This window comes from Acomys minous (genome assembly GCF_964271855.1).
Source record: "Acomys minous genome assembly, chromosome: 11".
NCBI classification, from domain to species: domain Eukaryota; kingdom Metazoa; phylum Chordata; class Mammalia; order Rodentia; family Muridae; genus Acomys; species Acomys minous.
In genome coordinates, this window is record NC_140492.1 from 55,222,861 (window position 1) to 55,239,491 (window position 16,631).

Here is a 16,631-nt window from a genome sequence, read left to right on the forward strand (position 1 = left end):
TTTTAATCTCCCTCTGACACTCACTAACGGTATACAAATTATCAAGCCTTTTGTGCCTCATTTTTCCTCATGTAAAGATAACAATTGTCTCTTAAGGATGTTATAAAGATGAAATGAGTTAGTGTGAGTAAAGTGCATAGCACAGAGCATAGTCCACAGCTACATAATAATGTTAGGCTTATGGCCATTTTTAAAAACTATTTTTGCTGTTGTTTCCATATTGGCTCGGGGGTGGCTTAGAAGACACTGGGAGCAGCCATGGCTGTGTGGCTTGGAGGGTGAAAGGTGCGTGCTATGTAGCCTGGCAACCTGATTCAAGCCTTGGAACCCGCAAAAAGGAAGGAGAGAAAAGACACAACAAAGTTGTCCTCTGACCACAGATTACCATGGCATATTCTCTCTCTCTCTCTCTCTCTCTCTCTCTCTCTCTCTCTCTCTCTCTCTCTCTCTCTCCCTCTCCCTCTCCCTCTCTCTCCCTCCCTCCCTCCCTCCCTCCCTCCCTCTCTCCCTCTCTCTCTATCTCTCTATCTCTCTCTCTCTGGCTCTCGCGCTCTCTCTCTCTTCTCTCTCCTCTTTCTCTTCTCTCTTCACTCTCACTTCTCTCCTCTCTCTCCTCTTTTTCTTCTCATCTGCCTTCCTTCTCTTCTCTCTCTTCTCTCCTTTCTCTTTCCTCTTTCTCATCTCTCCTCTCTCTTTTCTCTCTCCTCTCTGTCCACCCCCAACACTAATTTTAAAAAAAGACACTCGAGGAGACTCTCAGAGGACAGGTTCTTCCCAGGCAACAGCTGCCACTACCACCGATGATGAAGCTTGTGCTCAGATACTCCTCACTTCCCTCTTTGTTCTTGTCTTTTCTGTGTTTCTTATGTCCATCCCCGCAGTTTTTAAAGCCTCATGTGGTACCTTCTGAGGCACGGCACCTTTCCCAGTGTCAGTTCTCTGTAGTGCAGGCTCTGTATTTCAGCTGTTATAGAAAGTGGAGGCATGGGCTCTTGTCCTCAACTGAGCCTCTGTCAGAGATGGCCTTGGACTGTTCCTGTCCTCAGTCTGTTTTCTGTGGCTAATAATACAACATCACAGCCTAGAAATGTGATGAAGAAAATGTGTTTGTTTTGGCTTACCATCTAGAACTGGGATTACCATATCATAAGGTAAATCTATGTATATTTTTTGTGGAACCTCCAAACTGCTTTCTGTATAGTTATAATCATCACATTTTACAAGCTGTTTCTAGGGCTAATGATGCTAAACATGTCTTCATGTGCTTATTGGCTAATTGTATTTCTTCTTTTGATAAATGGCTATGTGAAGCTATTGCTCATTTTTAATTGATTTATTACTATTGAGTTTTTGGCATTCTTTCTGTAATCTATGTCAATTTCTTATCAGTCATGAGCACTGCAGTTATTTTCTTCTGTTCCACACATTATCTCTCTACTCTATCAATCATTTCAGTTGTTATGCAGAGTGCCTTTAGCTTAAGAAATCCCATTTATCTATTTGGTTTCTGTTTTATGTGCTTTGTCCAAACGTGTCTTAGTAAGTACAATATCCAGAAACATTCTCCCTATGTTTCCTTCAAGGCATTTTATAATTTTAAGTCTTACACTTAAGTCTTCAATCCATTTTGAGTTGATTTCTATAACTGGTGAGAGGTTCGGATCTAGTTTCATTGTTCTGCCCATGTAGATCTAATCTTTTAAATAGTATTTCCTTAAGCTATTTTGTAATGCATATTTTTAGTAACTTTGGTTTAAAAAAAGGGGGAGCTCTAATGTGTAGGCTTATTTATTTTAGTCCTATAATACATATTTTCTATCATACAAGTAGGCTTATTTCTAAACTGTCTTAATCCATTAGTTTTATTTATGCACTACTATGCTGCTTTGACTAGTTCAGCTTTTAGCATTTTAAAAACTCAAATATGTAGTGCCCTGTGTTTTATTCAAAATTATTGACTATTCTGGGATATTTTTGGTTCTCTACAATTTCGGTTGTAGGATGGATATCATTTATGTTTTGAGAGGAATTGCACTAAATCTATAAATCACTTTGGGTAGTATAGCCATTTTAACAATATCAGTTTTTCTAACCTCTGGAAGTGGAGTTATAGATGGTCATGAGTCACCATGTGGGTGCTGGGAACCAAACACAGGTCCTCTGAGAAAGCAACAGTGCTGTCAATCACAGATTAAAGTAATGCTAGTTTTTTTTATCTTGACCCTTTGAGTAGTGTGGGCATTTTAATAATATTAATTTTTAAAATCTATGGGTGCAGGGTATCTCTGCTTTCTGTATACTCTCCAATATCTTTTATCAATGTTTCATACTTTTAGCCAATTACCTATCTGTTTTCTTTTCTTTCTTTCTTTCTTTCTTTCTTTCTTTCTTTCTTTCTTTCTTTCTTTTCAAGACAGAGTTTCTCTGTGTAGCCTTGGTGTCCTGGACTCACTTTGTAGCCCAGGTTGGTCTTGAACTCACAGTGATGCCCCTGCCTCTGTCTCTGCCTCCCAAGTGCTGGGATTAAAGGCGTGTGCCACCACCACCTGGCCATTTCTGGAACTTTGAGTTATTAGTACCCATGGATCCATGACAGTTGGTGCTGCTTGTACTGTGCGAAGTCATCAAGGCACTAAAGCGTTGTTACCTGTTTCACTTCCTAATTTGACATCCTTCAGCTACCTCCAGAAGTTGTCGGCAGGTTTTCCCTCAGCCCGTGTTCAGTCCCACCATTTCGACACTAGGTGGTGCCCAAGTCCAGATTTTCCCAGAAGCAGGCTGTTGGTGAGTTGTTCTGTTTCAATAAGAAAGGGCTGGAGAGATGGCTCAGCAGTTAAGAGCACTGATTGCTCTTCCAGACGTCATGAGTTCAATTCCCAGCAACCACATGGTGGCTCACAACCATCTATAATGAGATCTGATGCCCACTTCTGGCCTGTAGGTGTGCATGCAGGCAGAGCACTGTGTACGTAATAAATAAATAAATAAATCTTAAAAAAAAAAAAAAAAAAGAAAGGGCGAGGTAAGCCCAGATTATACTACATACATCGTGGCGCTCGGTTCAGAGAGAAAGACTTATCTGTTCCAACAAATATGTCCCTCGTCCAGGGTGGGCCTGGTGCTTCACGTAGACTGAGGTCAGATGGAAGATTTTGCCTAACTAGATACTGTGTATAGACTCAGCCTAGATCTCTATGTCATACCTGTAAATACCGATACCACACAGTCAGCTCTTAGCCCATGCTTCACCAGCGCAGTACCATGGCCTAGGCTGCTATGAGCTGCTTACTGCAAGTGGACTTGTAATGCAGAACTACTATAAGTGACCTCAGCTGCTGTTGGCTGAAAGTGAAGTCACGCAGAATGGGCCTGCATGCTTTCCCTTGGAACTGTGGCTATTCACAGATAGGCCTGGAGATGGCACTATTAGTATCTGCCTACTATCAAGTGTCACCAGCACTGCCAAGAAAAAAAAAAATCTTATGCTTGTTGTTATGTCCTACTCCTGCTGAGAAAAGACGTACAGTATGCTTTGCAGCTTGAGGCTGGGGTAGTGTTGGGGAAGGTAGGCTGTGGGCCGCCTACGTTGATGTTATTAAGTTAGATCACATGAGTCACACAGCTACAAGGACTTGTGCAGCCTTAAGGAGTGGTGGTGGAGCTGATGATTATGCAGATCAAAACACAAGTCTATCCCACCAGGACACAAATCTCAATCACACACGAGGTTTGATAGTCTTGTCTATGAGCCTTGTGATAGCAATAATATGTGTGCTGCCTGAGGGTTGAGAAGGTGGGAGAAACAGTCTGTTAGCTATGAAGGCTATTGTTCAGCTGGGTTGCAGTTGTAGGATACTGCACCCTAGGAGGAGATGAATGTACCCCAAGTTCACACCATGCCCACAACCGATTGTTTGAGCCCAGAACTGATGTATTCAAAACCTTCTGAGCCTACAACACAGGTCTAGATGCTAGACATAATCTAGAGTTTCTGTGAGTTCAAGGCCTTCGGTTTTTACTGGGTCTCAATGTGGTGAGTCTGGCACTGTGCTACAAAACAAAGCCTTTGTTTTGTTTTCTATCATTTTTTATTTAAATAATCTATTCAGATTATATCTCAATTGTTGTCTCCCCTCACTTGTATCTTCCTGTCCCCCCTCCCTCCCTCTTTCACTCTATTCCCCTCCCCAGGCGTGTGACAGAAGGGGACCTCTTCCCCCGCCAGATAATCATGGCCTATCAGGTCTCATCTGGATAGCCTGCTTCCATTTCCTCTGGGTGCCACCAGACCTCCCCACCAAGTGGTGAAATAGGGGCCACCAGAGTTGATGTCAGAGGCAGTCCTCACTCTCCACACATCTGTGGTGAGTGCGCTGTCCATTGACTAGACCTGAATATAGGGGGTCTAGGTTTACTGCATGCATTGTCCTTGGTTGGTACAGTATTTTGTGTATGCCCCCCTGGGTCCAGATCTGCCAGCCTTGATGGTCTTCCTGTAGGGTTTCAGGACCCACTGGGTCTTTCTATTTCCCCATTCTCCCTTACCTCTCTCTCGTGGAGTCCCAGTATTAAGTCCCAGCATCTGTCTCAATCCCCTGCTGAGGGAAGACTCTCAGAGGACATCCATGGTGGGCTAGTGTCCAATTATAAGCGAATATATACCATGTGTGTCTTTCTGGGTTTGGGTTAATTTACTCAGGATGATTGTTTCTAGTTCCATCCATTTGCCTGCAAATTTTAAGATTTTCTTGTTTTTAATAGCTGAGTAGTATTCCATAGTATAAAATGTTTATCCATTCTTCGACAGAGGGACATCTAGGTTGTTTCCAGATTCTGGCTATCACGAATAAGGTTGCTATAAACATAGTTGAATAAATGTCCTTGTTGTAGGACAATACAGGCGGTAAACCTTAAGCCCCTACCCAGATCTAGCCAATGGACAGAACACTCTCCACAGTAGAGTGGAGAGTGGGATATTACTTTCTCACATACTCTGGTGCCACACCTTTGACCATGTCCCCTGGACGGGGAGACCTGGTGGCAATCAGAGGAAGGACAGCAGGTTACCAAGAAGAGACTTGATACCCTATGATCATATAGAGGGGGAGGTAATCCCCCTCAGGAACAGTCATAGGGGAGGGGAATAAGGGGAAATTGGGAGGGAGGGAAGAATGGGAGGATACAAGGGATGGGATAACCATTGAGATGTAACAAGAATAAATTAATAAAGGAGGAAAAAAATGTCCTTGTTGTGTGGTAGAGCATCTTTTGGGTATATTCCAAGGAGTGTTATAGCTGGGTCTTGAGGGAGCCCTATTCCCAGTTTTCTGAGATAACACCAGATTGATTTCCAAAGTGGTTGTACAAGTTTGCATTTCCACCAGCAATGGAAGAGTGTTCCCCTTTCTCCACATCCTTGCCACCATGTGCTGTCACTTGAGTTTTTGATCTTAGCCATTCTGATGGGTGTAAGATGGAATCTCAGAGTTGTTTTGATTTGCATTTCCCTGATGAATAAGGAGGTTGAGTATTTCTTTAAGTGTTTCTCAGCCATTCCATATTCCTCTGTTGAGAATTCTCTGTTTAGATCTGAACTCCATTTCTTAATTGGGTTATTTAGTTTGGTGGTGTTTAATTTCTTGAGTTCTTCATGTATTTTGGATATTAGCCCTTTGTCAGATGTAGGGTTGGTGAAGATCTTTTCCCAGTCTATAGGCTGTCACTGATGAAGACTTTGTTTATCTTTTGTTTCTGCACCCCAATGGGTAGAGTTCTGCTTTCTGTCAGCTGACCACGGAAGAGATGTTAGAGAAGCAATCAGCTACCTGACCTAGCACAGTCCCAGCTATTAGCCATGTCGTGGGGATCATGGGGCTTTGCCCAACACTGTGGCTCACTAGGATGGGGCTGATGATGGTTTATAAGTCTGAGGACTGGACTGAATTCTCTCTCCTTCCCAAAGCTGGAGGTATGTTTCTCCCTGTAGGATTGCTTACACTTGGGGTGCAGGTGGTCTGGCAATTCTTCTTTTCTTGCATGCTTCAGTATGCCCTTTTGTTTTGTCTACCTAAAACAGGTAGGGTGACCTCTAACCTTGTTTCTTTAGCTCTTTGGAAGATAGTTTTGTATATAAGTAGCTATTCAGCCGGGCGTGGTGGCGCACATCTTTAATCCTAGCACTCGGGAGGCAGAGGCAGGTGGATCGCTGTGAGTTTGAGACCAGCCTGGTCTACAAAGTGAGTCTAGAATAGCCAAGGCTACACAGAGAAACCCTGTCTTGAGAAAAAAAGTAGCTATTCAGTTTGGTGTGTCTGCAGGGAGAGATGACCAGAAGATCTTATTATCCATCATCTTGATCCTCCTAGGGTTGAGCCCAGGGCCTAGCAGGTGGTAGGACAGGCACTCTATCACTGGGCTGTTTTCCCAGCCTGCCTTATTTATCCTTTTGTGTTTTTTATTAATATTGCTAAGCATCTGTTACTTTAAAAATTTATCATTATTTTATGTTCACTTCCCTTTCCTGTTATTCATAATCAAACCTGTAGTTCTATGCTATCTATGAAAACTGCAGTCCTCCACCTCTTATGAAATGATGTAAGAAGGGTGTTGAGGACATGGTGACGTCCTTGACGGACCCTTCCATCCTCCCATCCACAGCCCTTCTCTGCCACCTGTTGTGGCAATGTAGCATTTCATCGCAAAATTTTAGCTTTTACACTTATATATTTATATAGCCTATTCATATCTATTTAAAAATTAATTATATATAAATGACCAAATTCCTTTGTTCAGTACTTCTGTGGCTTCATTCCCTTATACTGAGGTTTTGATCTGATTTGTTTGTTCATGTGTAAGAGTCTCTGTTAGGCTTTTTCTTCTTCAGAGAAGCTATGCACCCAATTATTTCATATTTTCTCTTGCAGTATGTCTTTTGGCTGACCACTTTAAGTCAATTTCTATGCTGTGCCACAAATGCCTGTGATAATCAGTCTGCAAAGGGAAAGGTTTATTTTAATTTATGGTTTCATTTACTACTTTTAGTCATAGCAAACAAAACAAAAAAACAAACCAAATTTAACTCCTAGCCAGGAAAAAGACCAGAATCCTCAAATCTCCTTCTATACTATTCTCCAGTGACTGAAAACCCTCCGGAAGGCTCCTGTCCTCCCAATAGCACCAAGCTAGGGACCAAACCTTAGATACATAGTCATTCAGGAACATTTCAGATCCAACTGTAGCATTCTACCCCAGCCTCCAAGGCTCACATCTATCTCTCCATGCTAAATATCTTTAGTGCACATCTAAGAGTCCCCAGAGGGTTGAGTGTTCAAAACTCAAAGTCCATAATCTTCCTGATGACACAATACAAATTCAGCTATGAGGTCCCTCAAAAATAAATAGTTACGTGTTTCCATTGGTACAAAGTAAATGAACATTCCTCTTCCAAAAGGAAGAACAGGAAAACATCCAGAAGGAATGAGATTAAAAACTCAAGAGATATTCCTTAAATTCTCAGTTTTTATGCCCTGCAGCCATGGTAGGATGCTGGCTCCCAAGGGCTTAGGCAGCTCCATCCCATGTAGCTCTGATGGTTGCAGCCCACTCATATGGCCACATTTCTGGGCTCTACACACTGATTGCAGTTTCCCTTGGCGGTTGGCTCACATTTCTGGCATTCTTCCTTTCTGGGTCTCCTGGGTAGCTTCAGCTTTACGCTCACACCTCTGCGTTTCATCTTGTCAGGGGCTGCTTGCAGACTTTGCCATGACACTGCCTGTTTCCCCAGACTTGCCTCTGAAATCTCATATGGGAATGATCCTATAACTTTTGTATTCTGTATGCAAACAAAACCTCAATTATACAGAGGAGGCCACAGCTTGCACTGAGGTGCCCATGGCCTCTGAGCTCCTTACCACGGTAAGCTGCCCTAAGTGAGCAAGGTGCCTGGGAAATCTTTGTCTAAAGACTGTGCCCTGGAAAGCCTTTGAAACCAATTTGTGTTCATTACATCTTTGACATCTTAATAGCTGTGATCTCATAAATTTCACAGCCGCCCTCAAGGCGTCTTTCTTTTTCCCCAGGTGCAAAGCATTTGACTTCTTTTTAGTCAATACTGATCTTTTTAGCCACTGCCCTTTATTGGTGACCTTTTCTAGCTAAACTCCAGGTTTTCAAAATTCTTACATACCGTTCCTTTTTGTGTGTGTGTTCTCACTATAAATCTGGTTAAAAGCAGCCAGTAATACCCATGTTGTAATCTAGGTACTTTGCTGCCTTGAAATTTCCTCCACTAATAAGCTCACTTTTAAGTTTAGCCTCCTGAAAATTCTCAGGGAATAGACAAAAAAAATTGAAGGTATATATTTATCATGATGACAAGGACGGCCTCTAGTCCACTTCCTAACACAATCTTATTTCTATCTTAAACCTCATTAACAGCATCTTTACTATCCCATATTTTTGTTGGCATTACTACATTGTCAACTGTAGTCACAGCAATGACCCCAATTCTTGGTATCTGTTTCTTAGGTTACTCAGCTTCCCATTAATGTAAGAAGCCCCTGAGATAATCAGCTCATAAAGAGAGAAGGGATATTTGTTGCCATGGTTTTAGAGGTTTCTGTTCATGATCAAGTTGATCTATTGCACATCATAGTGGGATTGCACTGGCAGGAAAAAAAAAAGTTACTGCATTTTACGTTTCCAGCATTTCCTGATAGCACCTCTCCAGTGGATGACAGGACTTTAACTCATAGGTCTTTGGCAGATATTCAAGATTCAAACTATCTCACGTACAACCAGCTACGCATCATTGTGCTTGAGAGTGTTGGAGAAGAGATGAAGACATATGCAGGGCCCACGTATGTGTTTATAGAATAAGACTCTTGTGTACATAAAGTTTTTTTGTACATAAAGTTTTTAAGTGCATAAAGATTTTAAATCATAGGAACAATATGCTTTGATTTGCCTATCAGCATAATAAGTAACAAAATTGGTAAGAGGGTAGAGAGAGTGATGACAATAACCTAGGCGAAATGTGGATGAAGTTTTCAAGATGGGTAATAGTGAACTGGAGAGGTAGGTTATTTTGAAGCAAGGATAATTCATATACTTACAAGTTACTCGGTACTTTAAGGACATGAGCAGGCATTAAACGTTAAAGGTTAGGAATAGTGAGGCTGGAGAGATGGCTCAGCAATTAGGAGCTGCTAGGTTTAATTCCTAGCACCCCACATGCTACTGTCGGGTGCTGTCTACAACTCCAGTCCCAGGGCATCTGATCCTCTCTTCTAACCTCTGTGGGCACTGGGCACACGTGTGGTGCACAGACATTCATGCAGGCAAAAAATCCATACACATAAAATAAAATGAAATTTGGAAAGAATTTTAAAAATAGAAATGGTATCAGTTTGATGGGGAAGAAAGTTTATAAACTACCTTAAATTATAGAGTCTATGAGAACCTGAGAGCTGTGGCCAGACTTTGTTCATGTTGTTCTTTTTCAACATTCACTGTAGTTTGTAAAGCTTTAGTACTGGGGACAGTTTAAAGAAGGAGCGATTCCGTACGCTTTAAGATCAGAGCACAGTAATACATTGTTCCTTTTAAGAAGAAATAGACATCTCTAAGAGAATAGATTGTACAAATCCATTGTCAACTTGTAGCTTGGCATTCATAGGTTTCTATTTTAGGGTAGTTCACTCACTTGTTTTTAGCCGAGTCTGAAAACCAACTTCCCAGATGAGCAGACCTAGTTTTGTTTGTTAGTTTGTTGTTGGTTTGTTTTTCAGAACCACACTGCTGGCTCTCCAGCTCAGCAGGGCCCTAGATGAGGGTGCCACCCCTCATATTCTGACCCAGATCAGCTAGATTTCCATTCATGTGCTGCTCCTTCTTCATTTCAGGCGATATGTTAGCTTCAGGGAAGGCTAATAAAGTTGCTTCTCCTTTCTTTCTCTTTTGTCATTTCCAGTCCACACCCACTTGCTGTTTGGGGCATTCTCAATCAGCACATTTATCTTGCCCTGCTTTCAGTAGACATCTGATAGATCACTAATAACCATTAACATATTTAATACAATGTGCCCTTAGCTTTCCTTAGGTCACTCTTTTCTAACCGAATTGTTCTATTGTGCTTGATAAAAGTTAGTATAAACTCACTTTAAAACTCGAGTGTACTTATATAAAATTCAAAAACAGGTGAACTATGCTTAGGAATTATATATGTGAAACTAAGAGAATGATAACAGAAGAACGTCTTCATGTTTGGAGGTGGCAGTGACAAAAAATAAGGGAACTTGTGGAACAGTATCAATGGGCTGGGTTTTTTAAGTGTGTGTGTGTGTGTGTGTGTGTGTGTGTGTGTGTGTGTGTGCAGAGGTGCAGTGGTGAGGGCAGAGGTCATCTTCACATTTCATTTCCTAGGAGCCATCCACCTTGCTTTTTGAGGCTCACAGATTAGGTGAGGCTAGCTGGCCAGCAAAATCCAGAGACATGCCTATCTCTTCTTCAGTGCTGAGATTGTGAGGACACAGCACCATATGCTCTCTTTTATGAGGGAGCGAGGGATTGACCTCGGGTCCTCCTGCTGTGTGGCAAGCATTTACCAAGTGAGCTGTCTCTGTCTCTCTAACTTTTTGTTAAGAATGACATCACTGAAAACTTAGAGGTTACCACTTTCTTCTGGTCTATTTTAAAGAAAAGTCCTAAAGTTAAACTCATTTCTTGAATCTCTGTCCATGCATTGCTAAGAAAGAATTTTTAAATTTTTAATTAAGTATATGTTGTCATCACATAAGAGAATAATAAGATTTGGTCGTTGTTGACATTCTTGATCATCTTGAAATGGGAATATGATTCAAGATTTGTTTCCTTGTCTGTAAATGTAATTAGATTGACTTGCAGTTGCCTAATGGAAATAGGACCAATTTTACTGTTTCAGGGTAATTACTTTTCCTTTCTTCAGCAATAGCAGATTTGAGATCTCAACTGTGTGTGTGTGTGTGTGTGTGTGTGTGTGTGTGTGTGTATGTGTGTGTGTGTTTGTACCTAAAGGTTCATACATGCTAGGCAAGTGCTGTAGCACTGAACTAAATCCCCAAGCCTCTTTTTTAGCTGTTTTTTGTTTGTTTGTTTGTTTGTTTTTGTTTTGTTTTGTTTTGTTTTTCCTGAGACAGAGTTTCTCTGTGTTAGCCTTGGCTGTCCTGGACTCACTTTGTAGACCAGGCTGGCCTTGAACTCACATCTATCTGCCTGCCTCTGCCTCCTGAGTGCTGGGATTAAAGGCGTGTGCCACCACTGCCCAGCTCTCTTTTTTAGTTTTTATCTTGAGATTAAAGTGTCCCATTAAGTTACCTTACCTGACTTTGAAGTCATCTGTAATCCAAACAAGCTTGGAACCCTCGTGACTCTGCCTCCTGAACAGCTAGAAATAGAGACCAAGTCTGGCTTGATCTCAGGTTTTTTTTAAAAACCACCTCTATATTTGTACTTTTATTTTTAAGACGCACTTTTTGGTTTCATGGTAGTAAGTTTAAATTGTTTATAAGTGATTGATAAATAACACAGATTGAAAAACAGTACAAGATGAACTCAACTGAATTACTATGACAAATTTCAAGTAACGAGGATAACTTTTTTAAATAGGGTTCAAGTCCACCAGTCACAGTTTTCAAAGGTTCCAAGAGACCTTACTTAAAAGAATGCGTTTTGATCATTAACCATGATACTGGGGAATGTCGCCTAGAGAAACTCAGCAGCAACATCACTGTGAAAAAAACAAGGTAGGTGGTGCACTGAAATAAATCCTTCTATCAACACATACATTTCTAAGGAAAAGGATTAATGGACTAAGTCAAAGTATAGTATAAGATGTGTTATAAAAAATCCTTTAATTGAGGGTTGGAAAAATGGCTCAGCTGTAAAGAGTGTTTGCCATGCCAGCCTGAGGACTGGAGTTCAAATCCCAGTACCAGTGTAACGAGCCAGACACCCTATATGTGCCTGTAACCTCAGCACTGTAGCCGTTTAAAGCAGGAGGATCATGGGCTTGTTGGCCTTCAGCCTTAAGAAATGCAAGCTCTAGGTTCAAGGAGAGACCCTGCCTGGGAAGACTAGGGGGAGAGTGGTAGCGCAGTACACTCAATGCCAACCCAATGCACACGTTATGTGTACATACGCCACACTCACATACATGTGTGTATACATACACAAACAGATACAGGAAATAAGACAAAAAACCTTAATTTCTTTAAGTCTTTTTTCTAAGTTTAAATTTGGTAATGATTCTTAGTGAAATGATCTTACCACACTGCCTTGTGATGTATGAAATGATTTCTGTACATGTAAGTATACCTTTTATACTGTTGTAGAAAATTTCATAGAATTGGACTGAACAGGCCCATTATCTACTGTCTGGAAGAACTTTATCTTTAATAGTAAAAATGTATTCAGCAATTAGAATATGGAAACACTAGAAAAAGGGAAGTTTTCTATATGAATACTAATCTTAAGACTTCTACATTTTATACATTTTAATTATACTAACAGATCACTTAATTTAACAATCAGTAAGAAAATATAGCCACCCTAAATCCATTTGGGGTCTAGCTGGTACACTTTACACTGGATAACATGAGAGCAGTTGGCCTAGACGCTAAACAAACAGTATACATAAAAATTACCGTGAGAATGAAAGGAAAGGGTCATGACTGATAAAAAACAAACTTTAGAAAATTTTGTTTAAAATGTTATTTCTAGTGCTGGAGAGATGGCTCAGCAGGTGAGAGCACTTGTTCCTCTTGCAAAGGACCCGGGTTCAATTCCCAGCACCCACATGGCAGTTCACAACCAGCTGTAACTTCAGCTTCTGGGGATCCAAAGCCCTCATGTGCTGCGCATACATAAACACAGGCAAAATGCACACAAAGCAGAACAAACAAATCTAATAATAAATCTTTCAAAAAGAAAGAAAAAATTTACTCCAATGGAAGTTAAAGTTCGAAGAATTACCTTAAATGTCTGTTTAAAACAAAAGTGCCTATAATGAAAAAAAGCTAGGAAGAGGATTAAGAATGAGCTTTAGAAAAGCACATTATTCTTGTATGAAATGTCTTTCTTTTGGGGGGGTGGCTTTTTGAGACAGGGTCTCTCTGTGTAGCCTTGGCTTGCTTTGTAGACCAGGCTGACCTCAAACTCACAGCGATCCACCTGCCTCTGCCTCTCGAGTGCTGGGATTAAAGGCGTGCGCCACCATGCCTGGCTCGAAATGTCATTCTTTTCTGCAACTAATACACACTAACAAAAAAATGTGCCTTAAAAAGTAGTCGTTCCCAAATCCAACCTCAACTGAGAGATGAAACCTGAGAACCTCTGTTTGTTAACGCCCCTGCTGCCCCAGCTCCCTTAACTGACCACAAAGGACAGGAGACTATATAGAGCAGGTGTGAACTCAGGGACACAGCGGACTCGGTCAGGGCTGGTGAACGAGGCTTGTTCAGACACAGCAGGTATTTGTCTCTGCGCCCACGCAGAAGAATTGGAACACGGGGAATGATGTTGGTGGTGGATTAGAGTTTAGGTCGTGAAGGTAGGTTGGGGTTAATGCCTTGAGTATTAACTAAGAAATTAGGACATTTCCTTGCTGCTGGTGGTTACATATTAAGATCTTTCAAACCAGGCACTGGCATGGTTATAGGGTAGTCTGAGTCATTAGTCTAGAAAAGAAACGGAATAAAAAGAAACAATGTGGAAAATGAGAAAAATGCATAAACCAAGAGTTTTGGGAGTGTAAATGGATGAGAGAAAATGAGTGGCTAACTCTTTGGGAAGGAGGAACTGACAGGATTTGATCGCAGGAACTGGGAAAGGCAGGCCTCAAGCATAATTTTGAAGTATACTCTTCAGTAAAATGAGGGAAAACAGTATGTAGATCTCCTTTGTTAATGTGCCTGTTTTAAAATTCTGAATGAGAAATGTGGAAGTGATTTAGTTTTAATAGAAATGATAATTTTCTACTTATATTTTTCTCTTTATTTTAGTTATTTATAAATGTATTATCTGCTCAGTTAGAACAGTAATTTTTTGTTTGTTTGTTTTGCCATCGTTCCATTGCGTGCCTCATTGGACCTGTGTGTATACCATACATATAGAAGGAACTCAATAAATAATTGTTAAGTGAATTAACATTTTAATTCTTAAATGCCATTTAAGGGGATTTGCGAGGGCTCTAAAGAACAAGTGATAAAGTTTAGTAACTATTAGTAAGTTGAATTTGTGCCATTGGTATCTTACCTGCTTTGATGTTTGATATTCCTAATTGTAGAGTTGAGGGAAGTAGTAAAATTCAGTCCAGACTAGAACAACAACAACAACAAAAGTGGATTCCATCCAGGACTTCCCATCTTGCACCGCATTCTCTGTCAGAAGACAAGATGTCTCCAACATCACTAATGGATGATATTGAAAGAGGTAAAATCTAATTGTATACAATATCAATTTACAGGAGGTAGGCAATTTTAAGTAAAGGTTTTAATTTCCACTAACAGTGGGACTCACCATAATATATGTTATGATTGTATACTTTCTGGGATAATGATGTAACAAATTAGCATATTTATGTAAGTATATCAATGTAAGATAATTTTTTATTATCATTTAGAAGCAAAAAGTGTTTCACATTCAGTTCTTAATAGCATCTTCCCGTGAATTTATTGTTTACAGTCAGTTGTAGACATCTAAGGCACCACCAAGTCAACAGAAGCAGGAGGAAGTTCCTTTCTGTTGCTGGGTCCTTTTGAGCAGGAAGGCATTTCTGGGAAGATGTAGAATGTTCAAAAGGAAGACACTTCAATCTCCACTTTTTCTAGCTACACTTAGGATGTTGATATTACAGTAATTTAAGAGCAACAAGACCCTAGTCGTCGAAGTGAGTCATTTGCTTCTATACTTTGCCATCATAATGTGTATGTAGCTCAAAACTCAATAACTTTTTAGGGCCAGTGAAGTACTTAATCCCTAATAAATTTGCCTATACTCTCTGTACAAGGAGTAAGTAAGCTGCCAACTCCAAACTCTTGTTAAGAGAGATCTCAAATTTTATTTTATCTTATATTATGATTATTTCCAAAATAGATCTGAATCATGGCATCATTCTACACACGTATGAACTTAGAAAATGAAGGGATTAAAGAAAAAATTTAAGCAAATTTGCTAGTTATTCAAATTAAAATGGAATTTAGTGCTGTGCTTGCTGGCTAGCAAAATAAAAGTAAAGATATAAGTTACATATTCTATATTATCTTAATTATAGTGTATATATTAGGCAATTTATTGTGTGAAACAGTTCTAGAAAGCAATAAACTACATTGTGCCCTTAATAGATGTATAAGTAGAAGGTCCTTCATGTAGCACTTCTGTGGCAGACTGTAATTAAAGTTTGATTTGAAGTCATAACTCATAGGGGAAGTTGTGAAGAATCAGTTAACATGAACCAAGAATAGTTTTCTTGCTCTAAATTTGTGTGTCAGAGAACATTATCTACTTGGAGATGCTTATATAGCATGTTCCTTAGACTATATTCTATCAGATGTTTTATTGACCCTACAGTACTACTAACTTCTTTTTTTTTTAAAGAATTAGTTTAAAAATTATGTGTATGCCGCTATGTTCACATGTGTGCAGTGCTCATAGATGCCACAAGGGAGCATCAGATCCCTTGAATCTGGAGTTACAGGTTATTGGGAGCCACCTGCCATGGGTGCTGGGAATTAAACTTGAGTCCTCTCAAAGAGGATGCTCATAACTGCTGGGCCATCTTTCCAGCCCCATTTCTGATTACCCTTTGATTGGTGAGTGATCTTTTCCAATTTATATCTATTAGTTGTATTAGAAATTTTGCACATTGGTTTTTGCATTCACTTCTTTGGGTTGTCTGTAATTTGAGTTTAAGAAATTCGATAGAGCCTAAAATTCTCCTCTTCCACTCAAAGACACAAGCAAAAAGCAATAATGCCACACGAGGGCTTGCAGTCTTAAACTGTTCCTCTGTGTCTGGGTTTTCCCCATCAGGAACTGTGTGGACAGAAGGCATGTGCATGTGACATCACACTGTGACAAATGCTCATTCCCCCTCCATCTCCCAGATGCCTCCCTGCCTCTCAGCCTCGAGGCTGAGTGACACTGCAAGGGGCATCTATCATAACAGGTACCTCATTGGGAAACATTTCTCACCTCCCTCCCCCTTAGTGGGAACACACACACACACATACACACACACACACACACACACACACACACTCAACTCTGGAAGCAACTTTTATTGTATTACACCACACGCTTCCTTTTCCCAGGAACTGTGCCTTCAGTGCTAGTAAATCTCCTTTGTCAGGTTCACCAGTGGGAACTTTACTTGTTGGAGATTTACCAAGAAAAGCAAAACAGACCTACAAAAGGTCTGGAATCAGAGTGTCATTTGAACCACAGTTCACAAAAGCAGGCAAGCATCTGCATGCTAAACCCGTACCATGACTGCCTGCCAGTCTGCAAGATTTAAATCAATTGTCCCTAGAATACACACCAAAATGAAGATATACTAAGAAGTTGCCTATTATACTGCAAATCAGGAACCCCAT

General features: G+C 40.4%; 1 protein-coding gene and 1 long non-coding RNA gene across 2 annotated transcripts in view; one reads left to right on the forward strand and one right to left on the reverse strand.

Annotated features, from left to right (window-relative positions):
* Nucleotides 1-16,631, forward strand: part of EAF2 (ELL associated factor 2) — a 31,138-nt gene that overhangs the window by 8,509 nt on the left and 5,998 nt on the right. The window contains exons 3-4 of the mRNA XM_084800505.1: nucleotides 11,647-11,783; nucleotides 14,324-14,469. Of these exons, the coding sequence (XP_084656631.1) occupies nucleotides 11,647-11,783; nucleotides 14,324-14,469 (283 nt within the window). The remainder of the gene's footprint in view (nucleotides 1-11,646; nucleotides 11,784-14,323; nucleotides 14,470-16,631) is intronic.
* Nucleotides 6,919-14,371, reverse strand: LOC311608172. The gene is made up of 3 exons (XR_014782863.1): nucleotides 14,293-14,371; nucleotides 11,361-11,425; nucleotides 6,919-6,990 (listed from the first exon to the last, which is right to left on the reverse strand). It is a non-coding gene; the product is annotated as an uncharacterized lncRNA (long non-coding RNA).